Here is a 21,249-nt window from a genome sequence, read left to right as displayed (position 1 = left end):
TTAACAAAGAAGTCAACAAGTCGAGTCAGTCGACTTCATTACACAAGTCGACTCCCACCAGAGAAAGTTGAAGTTGAAAAGTGAAAATAGCAGATCTACGGTGTTGTGAGCATGTAGATCGTCTATTTTCACAATTTCTGCCTCTAATATTTGACAATTTGGCCAATGTTTAATTTGTCACTTTAGAGGTATTAAAAAGTCCTTAAATTGTCACTTTAGAAATGTGCAGATACCCTCTATACACTTAAACTTTATGTTGGTTTGTTTACTGTTGAGTGAGAAAACAATGTTTCACATTAAGTTAATCATCTGGGGACCCCCCAAAATAATTGGGGGGTCGTGTGTGATGTGATGACGTCATCAAACGATAAAGTCGACTTCAACTCAACTTTTTACTGAGTCGAATCGACTTGCAAGTCGTTAATGCCCTAAGCACTACATCAGATCTGTTCTTGAGAGATTATTCCAACAGTGACATCAAGTTTCAACTACTGTTATCATGGGTCCATGTTTCAGGCAGGTCATTGTAGGCCAAATTATTAAACAAAATGTTCACAAGTAGCAAAAATAGCATGTCCACAAGGTCACCTTGTTGAGATGATGTTTGGCAATTTATTGTTTCTTTGGAATTTGAATGGTTAAACTGTTCCTTATGTTACTTGTGACCCCCTGGAACCTCCTCGAGGACCCCTGGGGGTCCCCGGACCCCACTTTGAGAAGCAGTGCTTCATGGAACAAGGTGTAGACAACATAGAGCTGTTAACCTGGTTCATTATGACCACGGTTACTACTGTATCAATTATTACCTTATAGTATTACTCATCCACTGTTTCTGTTTACTTGTACAGTAAGTAGTGTGTGTGTGTGTGTGTGTGTGTGTGTGTGTGTGTGTGTGTGTGTGTGTGTGTGTGTGTGTGTGTGTGTGTGTGTGTGTGTGTCTCTCTCAGCATGGCACCGAGTGCCGCACTGCAAGCTTGTAGATCTGCTATTTTTGAAAATTCTTGAAAAAGTGTCTTTGAATATTTTGACCCGATTCTATAATGTCTTCTAAAACCTTTTCATGTCAAGGACCCTCAAAATTACATGTATTTGGCCACGGACCCCCATCTCAAAATATGTTGTTCCAGGGACCCCCATCTCAAAATATGTTGTTCCAGGGACCCCCCAGAAGCAAATATTTGACTTACAAATGTTCGCTTTTAAAAAGATAAAAAATATGTTTTAATAGAAGACGGTTCATCAAATTGCAACAAAGCTAAACATCATGAACTGAAAATATTCTCTGAGAGAATAACGTTGTTTACATTATTTATTTCATGAAGTGCTAAATGTCTGTTTTTATTTATGTAATTGCTGTTGTGTATTTATTTCCTCATAAATTATGAACACATTCATCACATTTAATGCTGTTTTATTCACAAACACCTGATGATGAAACAAATGTTTTATAATTTAATAATCAGGAAAGAACAAATGTTTTACAATGCTTTAATAATAATGTTATTGTCATTAACATGGAGTGATCTAATCTGTATTACAATGTCAACATCTGAGCAGAATACAAACGGAAATGAGAACAGAATTCATTCCTTGAAGTCATTTAATTTCTAAGGTTTAAACTTCAACTTAAACAACATGACAACCCAAATAAAGACAACACATTAGTAGTGCTGTTTGATATTATTATTAAGGTAAGACTATGTTAATAGTGCAGTTTTCTGTTTAAGGAGTGTTTCTTATTGAAGACAAACTAGCTTCTCATTGCACGGCTTAGTTCAGTCACATGTGTTTGTTAACAGGCTCTTCAGTGGAACAGGTTGGAATTCATGGAAGCAAAAGACAAAAACTAAGTTGTGTTTGTGTTGAGGCAGACTGTAGGGAAGCTACTGAGGCAGGCTGTCTTTAGGAGAAAAGAATGATGTTTATTGTCTGACATCATTTACTCATCCTACCTGGTTCACGGTTTTTCCCCCCATTCTGAATTCCCATAGACATTTTTCATATGGCATCATATAAGAACTGTGTTCCAAACATAAACAAATGATCTCAGCGCTTTGACTCATATGGATATGAAGAATCAACTGATGGTGAGAAAACACTAATGTTACTGTCACCCAATTAGTTACATTTTCACCAGAAACAGACTGTATCAAATATGAGTGACTGACTATCATAAACCATACAGAGCCACCTCGCCGACAATATAGTGCAGACCGTTTGTTTATTTTTGGAACACAATGCTTATATGAGACGATTTTAAGGTGACTCGATGTTATTCTCCATAGAGCAATGCTTCCATGAACCGAAGGATCAGCGAGTGACATCATGACTTCACTGCTCTATGATCGATACGTTTGGACACTGAAAACAAGCGCTCCCTTATATCTCACATTCCCCTGCGCCCCCACCGTTGTGCTCAGACCAGTTGGGAAACCTGCACACGCGCCTCGCTCAAATAAATATTCATTTTGAAGTTCTGCCTCGACACAAGAACTTGTGTTTTTTTGCTTGTATGTATAATTAATAACTTCATATTGTCATTTGTCTTTGCTGTCACAGCATAGAGTTTTATCTTTCCTCTTCTGCATTCATATTATTATTATTATTATTATTCTACAGTCTAAATCAGCTGCATTTCTTCCAGTTGGCACCAGTGCAGTGGAGTGGGTTTAATGGCTCAGTGCTGCCCCCTACAGGGAGAGTTCAGAGGGCATGGCGGTGCCCTCGATGCCCCCCATCAGGTTCCTGGCTGCCAGGTCGGCCATGATGCCCCGCGTCTCGTAGGTGGCACTGCCAATGTGGGGCAGGATCACTGTGAGAGAGAACAGATCTGTAAGACCACTGTGAGAGAGAACAGATATATAAGACCACTGCCAATGTGGGGCAGGATCACTGTGAGAGAGAACAGATCTGTAAGACCACTGTGAGAGAGAACAGATATATAAGACCACTGCCAATGTGGGGCAGGATCACTGTGAGAGAGAACAGATCTGTAAGACCACTGTGAGAGAGAACAGATATATAAGACCACTGCCAATGTGGGGCAGGATCACTGGAAGAGAGAACAGGTATATACAGGGTTCCCACACATCTTTACCAATTAATTTCCAAAACCTTTCCAGAATATTTAACCCGATTTCCAGGACTATATAACAATAATTCAGCTCAATAACAAGTCGCTTACTCCTATGCGCAATGCCCAAACTGGGGACCCCCCACCCTGACGAGCACTAAGAGTTGAGGCATTTTGTATAACACGTTTCTATTGTGAAAATAGCAGATCTACAAGCTCACAACGCCTTGCAACGCGAGGCGTTGTGAGCATGTAGAGCAGCTATTTTCACAATTTCTGCCTCTATATATTTGACAATTTGGCCAATGTTTAATTTGTCATTTCAGAGGCATTAACAAAATCAATAACCAAAAACAATGCATAGCTATTTTTTCAAGGACCTTCCAGGACCCTTGATCAATTCCAAAACTTTTCCAGCACTGGAAAAATATTTTTCCAATGTCAAAGTATTTCCAGGAATTTCATGACCGTGGGAACCCTGTATATAAGACCACTGCAGGAGAAGACAAGTCGCACACAAAGAGGTGTCATTTCATACAGATCTAGAGGGTCAACCAAGTGTTCCATTTCTCAACATAGTGTAGCAAACATGTTGTAGAATGTTCACCCAACATGGAGATGCTAGGGTCCATGTGGTCAATATAGAAACCAACAAAAAAAGGATGAAATATGTATGTTTATTGGTGGAGTTTTACTATCCAGTTTTATATATATATATATATATATATATATATATATATATATATAACTCCTCAAAAGAAAGTTCATAAACTTTATTTCGGTCCATTATTTCTCCCCTTCCAATACCTTCCAGTTGGTTTTGTATTTTATATTGTTGTAAATCCTGATCAGTCACCTTTACAATGAGGTACAACTTAAGTATGGTGTATTCATGGAATGAGCATCACAGCTAAATGTGTGGGTAGTGTTCACAAACTACAGTATGTGCCAAAATCCCCCAATATTCCTCTGTTGGTGATCACCCTCATTTAGAGCTTCTAGTGTTGACACCGGAGCATAGGGATCCTGCAACGTTGAGTGTGTTGTTAACATGCCTTCAGCATCATAATATATAGATATGTTCTATGTTTAATGGTGCAGTTTTTCTCACCAGTGTGTTTATATAGATATAAATGATATAGTATTTCTGACCTCAGTTGTTGAGGTTGAGCAGTGGGTGGTCTGGTTTATATAGATATAATTTATATTATATATGTATGGTCTATATAGATATATATATATATATATATTATATGGTGGTAATAGATAATATATTTATCTTTTATACCACAGTTCTTCAGAGTGAGCAGTGGGTGGTCTGGTTTATATATATATATATTATACATGTATAGTTTATGTATATATACAGTATATTTTATAGATCTGGTATTTATAATAGATCTATCCACGAGTTTCCAACGCCCCATAGTGCATTACGCAGACGTCTGCACCGAGCTTCCGCCGCCGATATACAAGCTCACAACGGGTTGCATCTGCGACGCGACGTGAGCTTGTATGTCTGCTGTTAAACCCGGAAGTTTGGTCCTGATAGTCTCCAGTAAACTCCCGCGGAAACTTGTGGATATATTATATGTATAGTTTGTGTATATATACAGTATATTTTATAGATCTAGTATTTCTCACCACAGTTGTTCAGAGTGAGCAGTGGGTGGTCTGGGGGGAGGGGCTCCGGTGTGGTGACGTCCAATCCGGCGGCAGCGATCTGACCGCTCGTTAAGGCCTGGTACAGATCTTCCTGGTTGACCACCGTTCCCCTGGCAACGCAGAAACAACATGTCAATCACCTTATCAAGAGTCAACATTAGCTGTCAATCATCTCATCAGAGTCATCACTACCTGTCAATCATCTCATCAGAGTCATCACTACCTGTCAATCATCTCATCAGAGTCATCACTACCTGTCAATCATCTCAGAGTCATCACTACCTGTCAATCATCTTGTTACAGATTACAAAACGGAGGAGAAAATGTAAAATCAAACTGTCTTTTGATCCCATGATTTTGTAACCCATTTTTTCACCCGGTGCCAACTGCCCAAGCTGTAATCCTGGGCTCTGCTCTCCCTCTGCCAACCTGGGCAGAGCCCTGAACTGAGCTTATGCTTCCTTCAGTGAATGAGGAGTGAGCAGGCCGCTTCTTATCACCTGCCAACCTGGGCAGAGCCCTGAACTGAGCTCATGCTTCCTTCAGTGCATGAGGAGTGAGCAAGCTGCTTCTTGAGGAGTGAGCAGGCAGCTTCTTATCACCTGACAGGGGGGAGTTTCCTCGGTTGGACGTAACGCGTGGAAGGAACACGTTATTCCAAACAGTTCCTTTCCCCTCCATCAGGCTGGCCAGGGGGAGGCAGTATTGACTGCTTTTTATTGCGACCGTAGGTCGCATTTACTACCAAAACCTCCACCGGCTGTCTGTCCGTCAGTGAGTGAGTGAGTCCGTCAGTCACACGTCACACGTCACACTTTTGCCCTGCTCATATCTCCACAACCGTTGCCCCGATCCATGCCACATTTTGCACACACACTCCTTACCTGCCAAACTACAACCTCCAAGGACCCCCGGAGCTTCAGGGGACCCCCAGGTGTAAAAAATGACCAAATGTGCAAAAATTACCAAATGACCACCCCAACGGGGCTGCTCACGGGGAATTCCTGGGGACCACCCACTCCTGGTGCTCCAGAACGGATGCAAAAGTGGTGACGCCCCCAGTGGAGGACCCCCTCCACTGCAGCTCACATAAAATGCCGTAACTCGGGCTAGGAGCGTCCGGGAGAGCCGGGGCCAGTACCTATTCGTCCGCCAAGGCAACGCGGAGACCCCACCCCTCATTTCTCACATGGCCCTCTTCTAGCGCCACCTTCAGGCCGATTTTTACAACACATTTTTGGCCACTGCTCCTACAGTTTTGGCCCTAAAATCACGCAAATTGCTACACAATATGTCTACACTCATCCCATCAACATGAATCTGTCCCATATAGCGCCACCTTCAGCTTCTATGCATCTCCAGGTCCTTTTTGGTTTCCTGAGTTCATCTTATGTTGTGTTAAAGTACATTGAATTTAAGTTGCCTTCGGAGTTGTTAAATAAATGTTTAAAGTGTGTGAAATGAATAAATAAAAACCCGTTAAAACCCGTTAAAACGTTCCATTTTGTGGTGTCCTTCCTTTATGTTGAAGTCTCCAATTTGTTATTTTTGAGCGGTGGTCACACCGTCTCCATAGCGTGGCCGTGTGTGTCTGTGTGTGTGTCTGTGTGTGTGTCTGTCTGTCTGTATGTAGCCTCTGGTGTAGCCTGAGTACCCTGGGTGACCAGAGAGGTGCTGTTGAGTCTAGCCTGCCCTGAGCATCAACTGCAATACACACACACACACACACCCCCACCCCACACACACAGGCACCCCCCCCCCCCCCCCCCCACAGGCACCCCTCCCCCCCCCACACACCCCCCCCCCCCCCACACACAGGCACCCCTCCCTCCCCCCCCACAGGCACCCCTCCCCCCCCCCCCCCCCACGACCACCGCTCAGTTCACACGGGTGTGATTTTTCTTAAAGTGTTGGGAGACTGCAACACTGTGGAGGAGAGGGCAGTTCCTCTGTGTGAATTTACTTCATTTAAAATATGGTTCATTTGAAGTTCACCCCAAGTGCTTCATTGTAACGCATTTTAGGAATGTTTAGGTTACTTTTATGCAAAGAGGAAATAATATGGAAGTAGATTTGCTAACTGGTGATGTGTCCATTCTCTCTTTGGCTGCAGGAACAAGCAGAGATGGAGAGGAACACATACTGTAGCCTGAAGAGAGTTCTCATCCTTATGGGTTTAGTTCAGTGTTTGAACGAACCCTAACAAAAGGATCTCTCCTCTTGGTTCCTGTTGAACGTTGTTATCTCCATTAACCCTACTGTAGGTTTACACTAGGTTTGATTGAATACAGTATTAGCAGTTTCCATAGGAAAAGCACAGGACAGTACAGTTCAGAGTGCTAACTGCTCCTAATGAGCAGGTTGGTTCCTTGCATGGTTTCCTCAGTCTATGAATTAGTGAATGTGCCTTCACTAGGGGTGTAACGATACATTTTAATAGCGATTCGATACATATCACGATACATGTTTGACGATACGATACATGGACGATATTGGTTCATTCATGGCAATACGATACGATTCAATGATTTAAAATCGATATAGTAACTATTTAGCAAAGAAATTGAATCTGTGTGAAAGGTGTGGATAGTGCAGGTTTTTAAGGGAAACATGTATTATTATGGATATAAATAAGTAAACACAGTGATTATCTGGCAAATACATGGACATTGTATATTGACAAACCTGCACCTTGACATGAACCCAGAGATTACACACATTTATCCATAGACCAGTGTAGCTATATGGAATGGAAAAGTAATTAAACCCCTCCTTTTCATTTTTTCTTCTTAAAAATGCTAAATACAATGCACAAGTAGGTAGTATCGATACAATCGATTCTTTGCACTGCCGATTCGATCTACTATTACATTTTTCTTAGAGCCGCATCCCACTTCCACGCCCATTTTGCCTCCACTTCAACTCATAGCTAGAGCAGATGTCGGTAGAGTGTAGGGAAACTAGAGCAGATGTCGGTAGAGTGTAGGGAATAAAACCGCCCATAACTCTATCATTGGCCCCCCGTTGCCATGGTGACCGCCGTCCATTGGCTCGTATTCCCAGCTATGGGACCGGCGGATCCAATTTCAACCGAGGGGGGCGTAGCCAGAACACACACACACACACACACACACACACACACACACACACACACAAAAATAGCTAATAGTTAGCTCACAACTTTCCACTTTTCTCTTTCACCTCAATCGCAGTAACATCCGTATAGACCACGTCATCGCATCACCAATACGTTTTATTTATTATTATTATTTATTTATTTTTCCAATTTTTTTTTCTCAAACATTTTTTTTTCTCAAATTTTTTTTCTCAAATTTTTTTTTCTCAAAAAATTTTTTTTCTCCAAATTTTTATTTTGAGAATTTTATTTTTCTCAAAAAAAATTTTTTTCTCAAAAAATTTTTTTTTCTCAAAATTTTTTTTTTCTCAAAAAACTTTTTTTTTTCTCAAAAAACATTTTTTTCTCAAAAAACATTTTTTTCTCAAAAAAAACATCACATCGTGGCCACCCTGTACCTCAGGGATTTGTTTTCGACGAATATTTACTCCTTCTTCTTCTTTCGTGTATCATCATCCTTGATGATTGGTTGACGTCATTTTATTTCACAAGATTTCTTGTTACTTAGAGGAGGCCATGGGGCTGGCTGTCGTCTTCTCCCCCTTGCTGACGTCGGCTTAGGCAGGGTTTGAACCACTCACCTTCCGTATGAAGGGCATATGCAATTTACTCCTATAGACGCAACGCAATGACCTAGAGGGGAGGCCGGCATAGCCGGCCGACCTTCTAGTTAGTATGATACAAAATAAAACGATACGATTCGATTTTAGCCATTTTCATTTCGATATACTTCAATTTTTTAAGTTAAAAACAATATTTCGATGCAGTTACTATATCGTTACACCCCTAGCGTTCACAATCTCTATCCAGCGCTTTGGATAGAAGGCGCTGTTTACCAAAGGTCTACTGATAAAATTTAAACCCAAGAAAGCACAATGGCTCGTTTACATTGAGGTCCTTTGTACTCAATCTATAGAGAAAGGTTTAAACTGTTCTATTCTACTGTAAGTCAATCTTTGTACACATTGACTGATTTATTCGTCTCAAAGGTCAAGTCAGTCTTCAAGATATCCTCATATACTGATAACACATAAGTATAATATATGTTATATAAGACACATGACGTTGACAGGCGACTATTTCAATACTTCAACTTGTATTTCTTTTAATAAATCTGTGTTATTGAACAGCCTTTACATCTGCGTGTGTGTTTTACAAATATTAAACCAATGGAAAGTATTAAAAAGCTACACTGACTAAACCAAGTCCAACTCAGTTTTTTCCCTGAAAGGTTAATATTTTGAACATAGCTGGTGTCTGCCAGACAACAGATATATAATCTATATAATATAACATATATAACATATATCATATATATCTATATAATATAACATAGTTGATTCCTGCCAGACAGCAGATATAATCTATACAATTATACTGATAACATTTACACTGAAAAGCCTCTTCTATCACTTTGACTCTTGTGTAGTTCCTGCAGCAGCTGTAGTGATGTGTTAATGTTTGCACTGCTGTGTGGCTGCATAGCTTAATGCTTAATGTTTACTGTACTGTGTGCTTTATAATGTAGGCCAGAGGTTTTCAAATTGGGTGACGGGGCACCCTGGGGTGCCGTGACGGCAGTCCAGGGGTGCCGCAAGATCATTTGATAATATTTGGAATTTATTTGGACACTTGAAAAAATATTTAGTATCATTTTAAACTTAAAGTACAAAGTTATTTTCAGTCAGTTCTAACCAAAATGGCTGTTATCTCAAAGTTTTCCTTGCAACATAATCACTAAAATATCGTCACTGTCGGGCAGAAACCTCGTATCTCCAAGTTTCAAATGTGTACGTCTTTTGCCCTGCTTCATCATACAAGACTGTCGCACAAAACTAGTGAAAACAGCCGATCTACAAACACATCGCGAGGCGTTGTGTGCTTGTAGATCTGCTGTTTTCACTAGTTTAGTACATTTTATAGATGATAAATACAACGGTTTTGGACATACAAGGTTTCCACCCGACAACGACGATATGCTATAAATATAAGGTGCTGGGAGTGAAAATTATAATGTAGGGGTGCCTCGGATTAAAACAATATTTATGGGATGCCCTGAGACAAAAAAGTTTGGGAACCCCTGGTGTAGGCTACATGTATGCAGAGATGGGCACAACATACAAAACAGACCAAATAGTTGGTCTGTACTTGGTCTAATACTGACCAGGATACTGTCACCAGCATACTATCCAGGAAAGTATTTCACATAGTATTTTTAATGTTCTGTATTTTGTGCCCATCTCTGCCTGTATGTTTAAACTAAAGTACTGTGTATTTACAATGTGGTGAAGGCTGTACAGTAACAGACCTGCTAGAATTGATGAAGACTGCTGTGTTCTTCATCTTGCTGAAGAAGCTCTTTCCACAAAGACCCTCAGTCTGTGGAGTGAGACTGCAGCTGACCACCACAAAGTCACTGTCTGTGAGGAGAGTGTCCAGGGGTACTGAGAGAGAGACATAGAGAGACACACACAGAGAGAGAGAGAGACACAGAGAGAGAGAGATACAGAGAGAGAGAGGCACAGAGTGAGACTGCAGCTGACCACCACAAAGTCACTGTCACTGAGGGGGGAGGCCAGGGGTACTGAGAGAGAGACATAGAGAGACAGAGAGAGAGAGAGAGAGAGAGAGAGAGAGACACCACAAAAGTCACTGTCACTGAGCAGGGAGTCTAGAGGGAGAGAGAGACACACACATGTCAAATATGTGGAACTACTCATGTCCAACACATCTCTTACAGGTTGTGTCCACAAAGTACTTTTTGAGTGGAAGAATGCTGTGGATATCACGTCCATAGTACTCACACAGATAGTGTGTATTTAATCTATTGTCGTCCGGGGTGTTTTAGGGAAGGGAGAAGAGTCTGGGACGCGTGGAGCGTCGTCCAGGGTGTTTTAGAGAAGGGAGAAGAGTCTGGGACGCGTGGAGCGTCGTCCAGGGTGTTTTAGGGAAGGGAGAAGAGTCTGGGACGCGCGGAGCGTCGTCCAGGGCGTTTTAGGGAAGGGAGAAGAGTCTGGGACGCGTGGAGCGTCGTCCAGGGTGTTTTAGGATAGGGAGAAGAGTCTGGGACGCGTGGAGCGTCGTCCAGGGTGTTTTAGGATAGGGAGAAGAGTCTGGGACGCGTGTCTTGCTTTGCAGGCCAACACCAGTGTTTTATACTCTGTAGGGCAGCAACTGGGAGCCCTGTAGTGTTCCTATTCTGAGGATGAACATTTAGTGAAAATAGCTGATCTATGTTACTTGTAGTGTAGATCAGCTATTTTCAGCTGCATAAGGCTTGGTTCTCCCTGAGTCTACTTACCAAACTCTCCGTCCAGCTCAGCTGCATAAGGCTTGGTTCTCCCTGAGTCTACTTACCAAACTCTCCGTCCAGCTCAGATGCATAAGGCTTGGCTGTTCTCCCTGAGTACAACAGTCTCTTCATCCCAAAGGGCTTCAGTCTCCTGGCAATGGCCATACCTGACATATAACAGAAATATATAATATAAATACATATATACTGTCTATACCACAAATATATAAATACAAATATACCATCTATACCAAAATGTATAATAAGCAAGGAGGGTACAAGGTAATTGAGACTTGAGTTCAATAATATATTTTCATATTTGTCGCACTAAGACAAAACATTTATTTGAATACATTTACCTCCATTGATTCCGGATCAATCAATGGGGGTACATTTATTGTAATCAAGTTATTGTCTTAGGAATGAGACAAAAAACTATAGATATTATTGAAGTCAAGTCTCCATGGCGTGATTAATCAATAGAAAAAAGTCATTTTGGGGGTGAACTACTCCTTTAAGAGGTTTTGGCCAGACAGTACTGTATACACCTGAGATAAATATATAAACTAGAAAAGAAAATTTCGAAGAAATTTTAAGTGTGCCTGCAGCTCGCTATTTGTGTGCAACCTGTGGGACCACCTACTGAGTTTGAGACCAGTAATGTGTTGGGAAGTGGAGTTATGGCAGTTTAAAGCCCAGCCAATTGGAAGACAGAGGGGGCGGGGCTTAAACAATTACAGCTCATTCCTATTGGCCATCTAAGTACACACAGCAAGTTTCGAGACGGTACCATGCTGCAAACTGGAGATATAGCCGTTTAAAGCTCAGCCAATAGGAAGCTAGGGCGGGGCTTAAGAGGGGGCGGGGCTTAAGTAATACGTCCCTATTGGCCGTTTAAGTCCAGACACCAAGTTTCAAGACTGTACCATGCTGTGAACTGGAGTATTGGCTGTTTAAAGCCCAACCAATAGGAATACAGAGGGGGCGGGGCTTAATTACAGCTTATCCCTATTGGCCGGAAAAAGACCAAAGTTGTGTGAGCATTTTAAATTTTAAATGACGTTGCTAGGCAAAAGTATGGCAGAGTTATGTGGCGCCAAAGTTTCTGTTTTTTTTTCCGAGTCCCCCATTCAAAGTCAATGGGGGTTTTTGCGCGTAGTTTTTTGCGAATTACGTCGCAATGGTAACGCGGATCGGAAAGAAAAGTAATAGCACCCCATTCCCGGCCGAGCCGCACGTTTTGATGTATATATTGCGGCGGTGGCGTAAATCGTGCAGCAGTTATTACGTGCCGAAATTTTGTGGCGACATTACTTACTTACTTAAGTATGGCGGATTACAATAAGTGTTTTGCCATTGCGTTGCATGGCAGGCACACTTAATGATATACAGTATAGAGTATACATGTGAGATAAATAAAATAAATCCTACCGATGCGTCCCAGTCCAATCACTCCCACTGTGCTTCCAGACAGACCATAACCACACAACCACAGAGGTTTCCATGACGACCAGCCTCCACTGAGAGGAGAGATTAAACAGAAGACATTAAGAGACATGAGGTCGTTGACTTGTATCAGAATGTATCAGAATGTATCACAGGGCTCAGCAACCTTTTTGAAGTGCCATGTTTTTATTTTCTAGACAGTCAGTGTTTCATGTCAACATACATTTTAACGACATGCCATCAACAATTCTGACATATTGTGATTGTCAGGACATTGTTATAATGATCATTAGACTCAGATCAATAACCCACCTATCACCCTGACTCCTCCGCAGTCAGAGTTCACAGTTTTAATCAATGTAAAACTGCAGGATGTCATTTGCTGTAAATCAGGTGCCACATTTAAAACACTTGTGCCAGTGTGCCAGTGATCACCCTCCTCTGTGCCAATGTTGGCACCGTGCCTACGGTTGCAATGTATCATATTCATGATTAAAGCTAAATAAACCTCACTAATGAAGCAGTGTGTCCCGGTGTGTGATTTGTGAAACACAAGCTCTGTTTCCTAAACCACACAATAAGTCAAACTATGATGTTGTTTCTGACAAATGTATGGATGCCAGCTCACAGGAGGACAGAGAGGTTGTTGGACCGACTCCAGACCCAGGTTATCATCATGTGTTTCTCCTGACAGGAGCTGCTGGTCCATAACCAGAGCTGTAGTGTACTGTACGATCACATTATACTATGTAGTACAATTATTATACTGTAGTTGTATCTGTATTTATTATGTTTCTCTTTTAGTTTCTACTGTATGTGTTTATGTATTCTTGTATGTGAAAACATGTCCGTGGCAAAACGTGTCCTCGTCTGTGGTTAATTCAACTTTTAGTTTTTACACAACATTATAATGTTCTCATTTTGATCATAAGACCCAGAATATCAGTCTCCAGGTTTTCACAATATGGATGACACTGATTTATTATTATGAGTTTTTATGACACATATTAGGAGTCCACCAGTACTAGTGGTTCTGGTTTTATTTGCAAGGACCCCTATAACTCTGAGAGGGTACACAATGAACCAATGGACCTGTGATTTGGTTAATTTGGTTCCATTTGTACCCTGTCAGAGTTACAGACCTGTAATGGTCATTTAGGCCTATCTCTTTATGTGTTTGTTTACTCATTTTGTGTCTGTGGCAAAAAGAGTAATTTGACAAAAATGTCCACAAGCCAGCATGGCTGTAAATGCTGTTAACTGATAGATATGATAGTTACCTACTCCTCCCGCGAGGGAAATTCGGGTATCGCAGCCCAACCCAGCTGCTTTTTTTCAGCTTAACCCAGCTGAACCCAGTGCAGCCCACAAGGAGCGCGAGGGGGGGAGCAATTAGGGGTTAAGAGTCTTGCTCAGGGACACACATCGACATTGCTATCCTAGCCGGGAATCGAACCTGGGACAACCAGGGGAACTGGTTCCCCAGGCAGGCTCCCTAACCATTCAGCTATGGCCGCCCCTAGTGAACTGATTTCATGTGAGGTTAAAATGTATAATGTTAAGATACTGTATGTGGTTAAAACATTATGAGGCCTGTCTGTCACAGCGGACCACTAGTTGATGGATGCTTGATTACCTGTCATTGCTGACAGCTGGTACAAACACACCTGCTCTGAATGTTTCACTTCTAAAGTTTAGATTGATTGATTGATTGATTGAAGGCTTTATTAGAAGTTTGCATAGGAAAATGTACAGATTCATGACGGTACAGTTCACTGGTACAAGGTCTACTAAAAGGAGATCCATGAAAAGACTAAGCTTATTTCAACAGGAAACCATTTAAGTATCTCATATAACATTGAATGACAGACAAATAGAACACAGTACTATGCAGTAGATATGTAAAGAAAAAGGGGAAAAAAAAGAAAAGAAAACAGTAAATCTAAACAAACAGTAAGTATATACAAGGAATATACAGTAAATCTAAACAGACAGTAAGTATGTACAAGGAATATACAAGTATATACAAGGAAGGGGCAGGGAGGGTAGGGTTGGGCTAGGTTTTTTTTACCAGTTGCGAACGGCTGCTGCCTGTAAGTGGTTTTTCAGGGCAATTTTAGATCAAGTTTAAAAGATGTCTAAAGCCAAAGAAAGACGGTGAAAGAAGACGTTAAGCAACTCAAGAAGAAGAACCTCCGTTCACAACAGCGACCACACAGGTATTTCATGTAGATTTGACTTTGATGATGTGGACGCTGTTTGATGGACATTTACACTGCACATCGCACATTTCTATGTTATTTATTTTCATGTATACTCTGTAGAAATGTAATGTAAATGTGATGTCTTAAGCCCTTTGCACACAGACACGTTTATCCGCACGGATAAAACGGACAATTTCATTTTTTTAAAAGAAAACAATGATTCTCTACGACCTCATGCACACTGGATCCGAATTAGCCGTGCGACGAGTGGCTGAGGCCGTGCGTTTTTTTCTCGATCGAACCCAGTTCGATTCGTGCGTCTTGTCGCATGCGGTTAAAAACTCATCAGTCCTTTTATGACTCCTTTAGGGATCCGCAGCGCCGATTCTGCACAGCATTGCACACCAAATCCAAAACGTTTTATTCATACAGCAAACGGAAGATACGCAACTGTCCTGTGTGCAAAGGGCTTTACTGTAGAAATGTGAACATAATAAAACAAAGGTAAAGTAAAATATTAAAGAGTATCACTGACCTCTTGACCTCCTGGATGCCCTCAGGTAACCTCCTTGCCGTTGCCAGTAGCAACGCCACCGTCAGCTCAGCTGTAGCGTCAGTCAGAACGTCTGGGGTGTAGCCTACCCTGATCCCTCTGTAACCATGACAACCACATGTAAACAATAATAACATCAGTCAGAACATCTGGGGTGTAGCCTACCCCGATACCTCTGTAACCATGACGACCACATGTAAACAATAATAACATCAGTCAGAACGTCTGGGGTGTAGCCTACCCTGATCCCACTGTAACCATGACGACCAGATGGAAACAATAATAACATCAGTCAGCCTACCCTGATCCCACTGTAACCATGACAACCACATGTAAACAATAATAACATCAGTCAGAACGTCAGGGGTGTAGCCTACCCTGATCCCACTGTAACCATGACAACCACATGTAAACAATAACAACATCAGTCAGAACGTCTGGGGTGTAGCCTACCCTGATCCCACTGTAACCATGACGACCAGATGGAAACAATAATAACATCAGTCAGAACATCTGGGGTGTAGCCTACCCTGATCCCACTGTAACCATGACGACCACATGTAAACAATAACAACATCAGTCAGAACGTCTGGGGTGTAGCCTACCCTGATACCTCTGTAACCATGACAACCACATGTAAACAATAATAACATCAGTCAGAACATCTGGGGTGTAGCCTACCCTGATCCCCCTGTAACCATGACAACAACCACATGTAAACAATAACAACATCTGTCAGAATACCTCTGTAACCATGACAACCACATGTAAACAATAACAACATCAGTCAGAACATCTGGGGTGTAGCCTACCCTGATCCCACTGTAACCATGACGACCACATGTAAACAATAACAACATCAGTCAGAACGTCTGGGGTGTAGCCTACCCTGATACCTCTGTAACCATGACGACCACATGTAAACAATAATAACATCAGTCAGAACATCTGGGGTGTAGCCTACCCTGATCCCACTGTAACCATGACAACCACATGTAAACAATAACAACATCTGTCAGAATACCTCTGTAACCATGACAACCACATGTAAACAATAACAACATCAGTCAGAACATCTGGGGTGTAGCCTACCCTGATCCCACTGTAACCATGACAACCACATGTAAACAATAATAACAACAGTCAGAACATCTGGGGTGTAGCCTACCCTGATCCCACTGTAACCATGACAACCACATGTAAACAATAATAACAACAGTCAGAACGTCTGGGGTGTAGCCTACCCTGATCCCACTGTAACCATGACAACCACATGTAAACAATAATAACATCAGTCAGAACATCTGGGGTGTAGCCTACCCTGATCCCCCTGTAACCATGACAACCACATGTAAACAATAATAACATCAGTCAGAACATCTGGGGTGTAGCCTACCCTGATCCCACTGTAACCATGACGACCAGATGGAAACAATAATAACATCAGTCAGAACGTCAGGGGTGTAGCCTACCCTGATCCCCCTGTAACCATGACAACCAGATAGAAACAATAATAACATCAGTCAGAACGTCAGGGGTGTAGCCTACCCTGATCCCCCTGTAACCATGACAACCAGATAGAAACAATAATAACATCAGTCAGGTAGCCTACCCTGATACCCCTGGAAATATAAACAATAACACCTATTATGAAATATACAGTAGCCTACATGAATGTGATGGTCACAAACTAATAACTAGAACTGCACTCTGTCGAGGTGCCAACTTGCACTTTGCGTACCAGCAGGCCACACATGGCCTACTTGTGCGACAGCAGCACGAGGTGTGTTCTGCTGGTCTCATTGGCTGTTAATGAAGACATTACTAAGAACGCTCTTATACCAAACTCGGCTGACATCACCAGTGGCATCACACGGAATGCTGGTCCCTCATTGGCTGTTAATGATGAGACACCGATACATACATTCCCAGAATGCCAGCCGTTTCAGGGCTACGGTCTTCATAAAAGGGGGACATCTACTGTACATACCCAGCCCATTACAGTACTTACATGCTCTGCTTGCCAAGTAATAAAGACAAGAGTAATGTCATTATCAGCCTGCTGATCAGATAAAATATGAATCTCACCGTTTCTTAATCTCCTCCAGGTTCAGGTGATCAAAGCCCACTGACAGGGTGCTGATCACCTTCAGGTTGGATCCTGGAACATCAAACAAACGAAACAACGGCTTATTTTATCAGTTTTTTCCATCTATCAGACTGTTAAATAACTCTGTACTTTGCACGGAGCCTTTCAGAGATATTCCTGCCATGCTTGTATTGTTTATGGAGTGTTTCACGTTGTGGTTTCATCATGCTTCCATTGTACTGGAGCTTCCTAGCTTAGGGTTGTCACATGGACAGAGTTAACCAGGTTTTAATCCTGAGTCCTGCTGGTACCGAGACTCAGGTTTAATAAAACCACACCCAGTGTGAAGTGAGCGGCCAATGGCCAATGAGCCATGTGTAGGACATACCGTACTACTAAGACATACAAACAGATGTAAGGAGCACTTAGTACCGCTCAGAAACACTGGGGCTGCAGTGCCTTTGAGCTGGGCAGTACAGTATACTGTATACAGTAGGTTACAGGTAATGGTGACAGGTTGTAACCTTTGTTTTGTTGTTGAGGGTTAGGGTATAGACTTTTACAAATATATTTATAACAATTATGTTGAGCCTCGAACCAAGCCATCCAGGATTGCAGTGAATCATGACCATACAACCTTTGTTTCTATGTGAAGACATATTTTAATATTACATTATTTGATATACCAGTACTATTTGATATACCAGTACTACATTTAAAAACTACCCTTTGTTTAGCGATTTTCAAAATGTTCTTTTCATAGAAACAAAGGTTCATGATTCACTGTAGGGGTGGGCGATATGGACAAATACAATATCACGATATTTTCCCAAGCTGTATCACGATACACGATTTATCACGATTCTTTTTTCAAGTTGTTTTTTATGGATATTTTTCAAGTTACTTGACAAAAACTAGACTCTCTGGGTTCCTTTTGGGAGGTCTAAATTGAACTTTACAAGTATGTAACTCTGACAGTATACAAATGAAACCAAATGGACCCTTAAAGGTCCATTTGGTTTCATTTAAGGGTCCATTTGGTTTCATTTGTATACTGTCATAGTTAAGTGGAGACCTTGACATTTTACATTGGTCTAAATCAGAACTACTGATTTAGACCAAAACGCATGTTTAAATTGAATTCTGCAATGAATCTCTGTATTAACGATTAAACAAGATCTTTTACAAGGCTCCCTAAATTGTACTAACCATTCAATAACTGAAAATGTTTTTGACTCAATTTGTCCATTGAGTTATTAATAACTTAATGTGTTTTCAGCCCTACAAAAAAATCTAATTCTGTTGAAGATCGCAATATGTATCGTATAGCAATATATTATGATAGAATCGCATTGTGAGCCAATTATAGTTATATGTTTCGTATCGTGAGATTCTTGCCAATATCAATCCCTAGTAGGTGGCAGGTTGTACTACCTTTGAGCAGGGCAGTAGGTTGTAGGTTGGATTACCTGCAGCCTCCAGGACCTCAGCATCGATCTTGTCAGACAGCAAACACAGCAAACCATCTGCTCCTGCTACTCCTTTAAGAAGGTCTGAGCGAGACACTGGTTCATCAGAGTCCCACTGAGACACTTTAACCCTGTTTAAACATAGTTAAAATAACATAACATAGAGTTATAGAGACACTGGTTCATCTGAATCCCACTGAGACACTTTAACCCTGTTTAAACATAGTTAACATAACATAACAGTTATAGAGACACTGGTTCATCTGAGTCCCATTGGGTTACCTTCACTCTGTTTAAACATAGTTAAAATAACATTACATAGAGTTATAGAGACACTGGTTCATCAGAGTCCTACTGGGTTACCTTAACTCTGTTTAAATACAATAATATAGTTATATAGAGATACTGGTTCATCTGAGTCCCACTGACCCACCTTCACCCTGTTTAAACATAGTTAAAATAGCATTACATAGAGTTATAGAGACACTGGTTCATCAGAGTCCCACTGACTCACCTTCACTCTGTTTAAACATAGTTAAAATAACATTACATAGAGTTATAGAGACACTGGTTCATCAGAGTCCTACTGGGTTACCTTAACTCTGTTTAAATACAATAATATAGTTATATAGAGATACTGGTTCATCTGAGTCCCACTGACCCACCTTCACCCTGTTTAAACATAGTTAAAATAGCATTACATAGAGTTATAGAGACACTGGTTCATCAGAGTCCCACTGACCCACCTTCACTCTGTTTAAACATAGTTAAAATAGCATTACATAGAGTTATAGAGACACTGGTTCATCAGAATCCCACTGACTCACCTTCACCCTGTTTAAACATAGTTAAAAGTGTCTATTGTTAAAAAGGACCGTCCCTCTAGAAAAAGGTGGGGTTGTCTAGTAGGCATTTAGTAGTAGGTATTATTATTCTCCCTTTAAAAGTCCCCCCTGCTACATATAGATATATTCACAGTCTAACATACAGTACAAGTACCACATTGAGGTGTGGTCATAGTGATGGTGCCCACAAACAACTACACTAAAGATGCAATAAGAAAATGAACAACTAAATAAATCAAAAAGTGAAATGTCTCCTAGAAGCCAAACCTTTAGGACTACTAACTGCTACTCCAATGTAAACCTGGTGGTCATAGCATTATAACTCTATGGCAATGCTTCTCACACATGTCACAGTGTCTCCCCTTAACTATGACACACTATACCACTATACACATGGAACCAAATGGACCTGTGAGGGTCCATTTAGGACCCCCTACTATGAACCCCAAATAGTCTTTGAGAAGCGAGAACCCACTGTTCAATAGATTATCATCACCATAGAGTAATAATATGCATGATCATAACGACCCCTGCTGACATACAATAATAATAATAATGTTTGATCAGTGATCATAACGGCTAACTGTTCAAATCAAAGACAACAATAATGACGTAACAGATCTTACAGTCCACACTGTGTAATAAATAAACAGATCTTACAGTCCAGTCTGTGTGAGTAATAAATAACAGATCTTTAAGTAATAGATAAACAGATCTTACAGCCCAGACTGTGTAAAACATAAACAGATCTTACAGCCCAGACAGTGTAATAGATACTGTGTAATAAATAACAGATCTTACAGCCTATCATAGAGTAGTAAATAACAGATCTTACAGCCCAGACTGTGTAATAAATAAACAGATCTTACAGCCCAGACTGTGTAATAAATAAACAGATCTTACAGTCCAGACTGTGTAATAAATAACAGATCTTACAGCCTATCATAGAGTAGTAAATAAACAGATCTTACAGTCCAGACTGTATAATAAATAACAGATCTTACACAGCCCATCATAGAGTAGTAAATAACAGATCTTACAGCCCACACTGTGTGAGTAATAAACAGATCTTTAAGTAATAGAACAGATCTTACAGCCCAGACTGTGTAATAAATAACAGATCTTACAGCCCAGACTGTGTGAGTATCTTCATTCCCTCAGGAGGAATCCTTCTGGTCAGAAACACCTTCATGACTTTATGAACGGCCTGCATGTGAGATTAATTAATATTATAATGTTTTAATACTCATAAACCACATGAACTACATGAACAACATGAACTACACAACTCACTGAATGTCAGCTAACTGCCTGTCTGGAGGACTACAACCAGGAAGTCTCTAGTGCGCCTGCGCCAGTCTTAAAGGGGCACCGACCGCATTCTAAACCATTCTAAATCATTCTTTGATTTTGATTGATTGATTGATTGATTGATTGATTGATTGATTGATTGATTGATTGAAGACTTTATTGTCAG

At 41.0% G+C, this 21,249-nt stretch overlaps 1 protein-coding gene across 1 annotated transcript; it reads right to left on the bottom strand.

The window, feature by feature from the left end:
- Window positions 1-2,690: 2,690 nt before the first annotated feature.
- Window positions 2,691-20,985, bottom strand: grhpra (glyoxylate reductase/hydroxypyruvate reductase a; the record flags this gene model as incomplete). Its single annotated transcript, XM_080746867.1, has 9 exons — window positions 2,691-2,812; window positions 4,718-4,848; window positions 10,183-10,318; window positions 11,232-11,333; window positions 12,598-12,686; window positions 15,352-15,468; window positions 17,458-17,530; window positions 18,928-19,058; window positions 20,900-20,985. The coding sequence occupies 9 exons, from the start codon at window positions 20,983-20,985 to the stop codon at window positions 2,691-2,693; spliced, it is 987 nt and encodes a 328-aa protein (XP_080602993.1).
- Between the last annotated feature and the right edge of the window lie 264 nt (window positions 20,986-21,249).

Source organism: Nannobrachium achirus (genome assembly GCF_963921795.1).
Source record: "Nannobrachium achirus genome assembly, chromosome: 17".
NCBI lineage: Eukaryota > Metazoa > Chordata > Actinopteri > Myctophiformes > Myctophidae > Nannobrachium > Nannobrachium achirus.
This window is presented reverse-complemented; position numbering and strand designations above follow the sequence as displayed.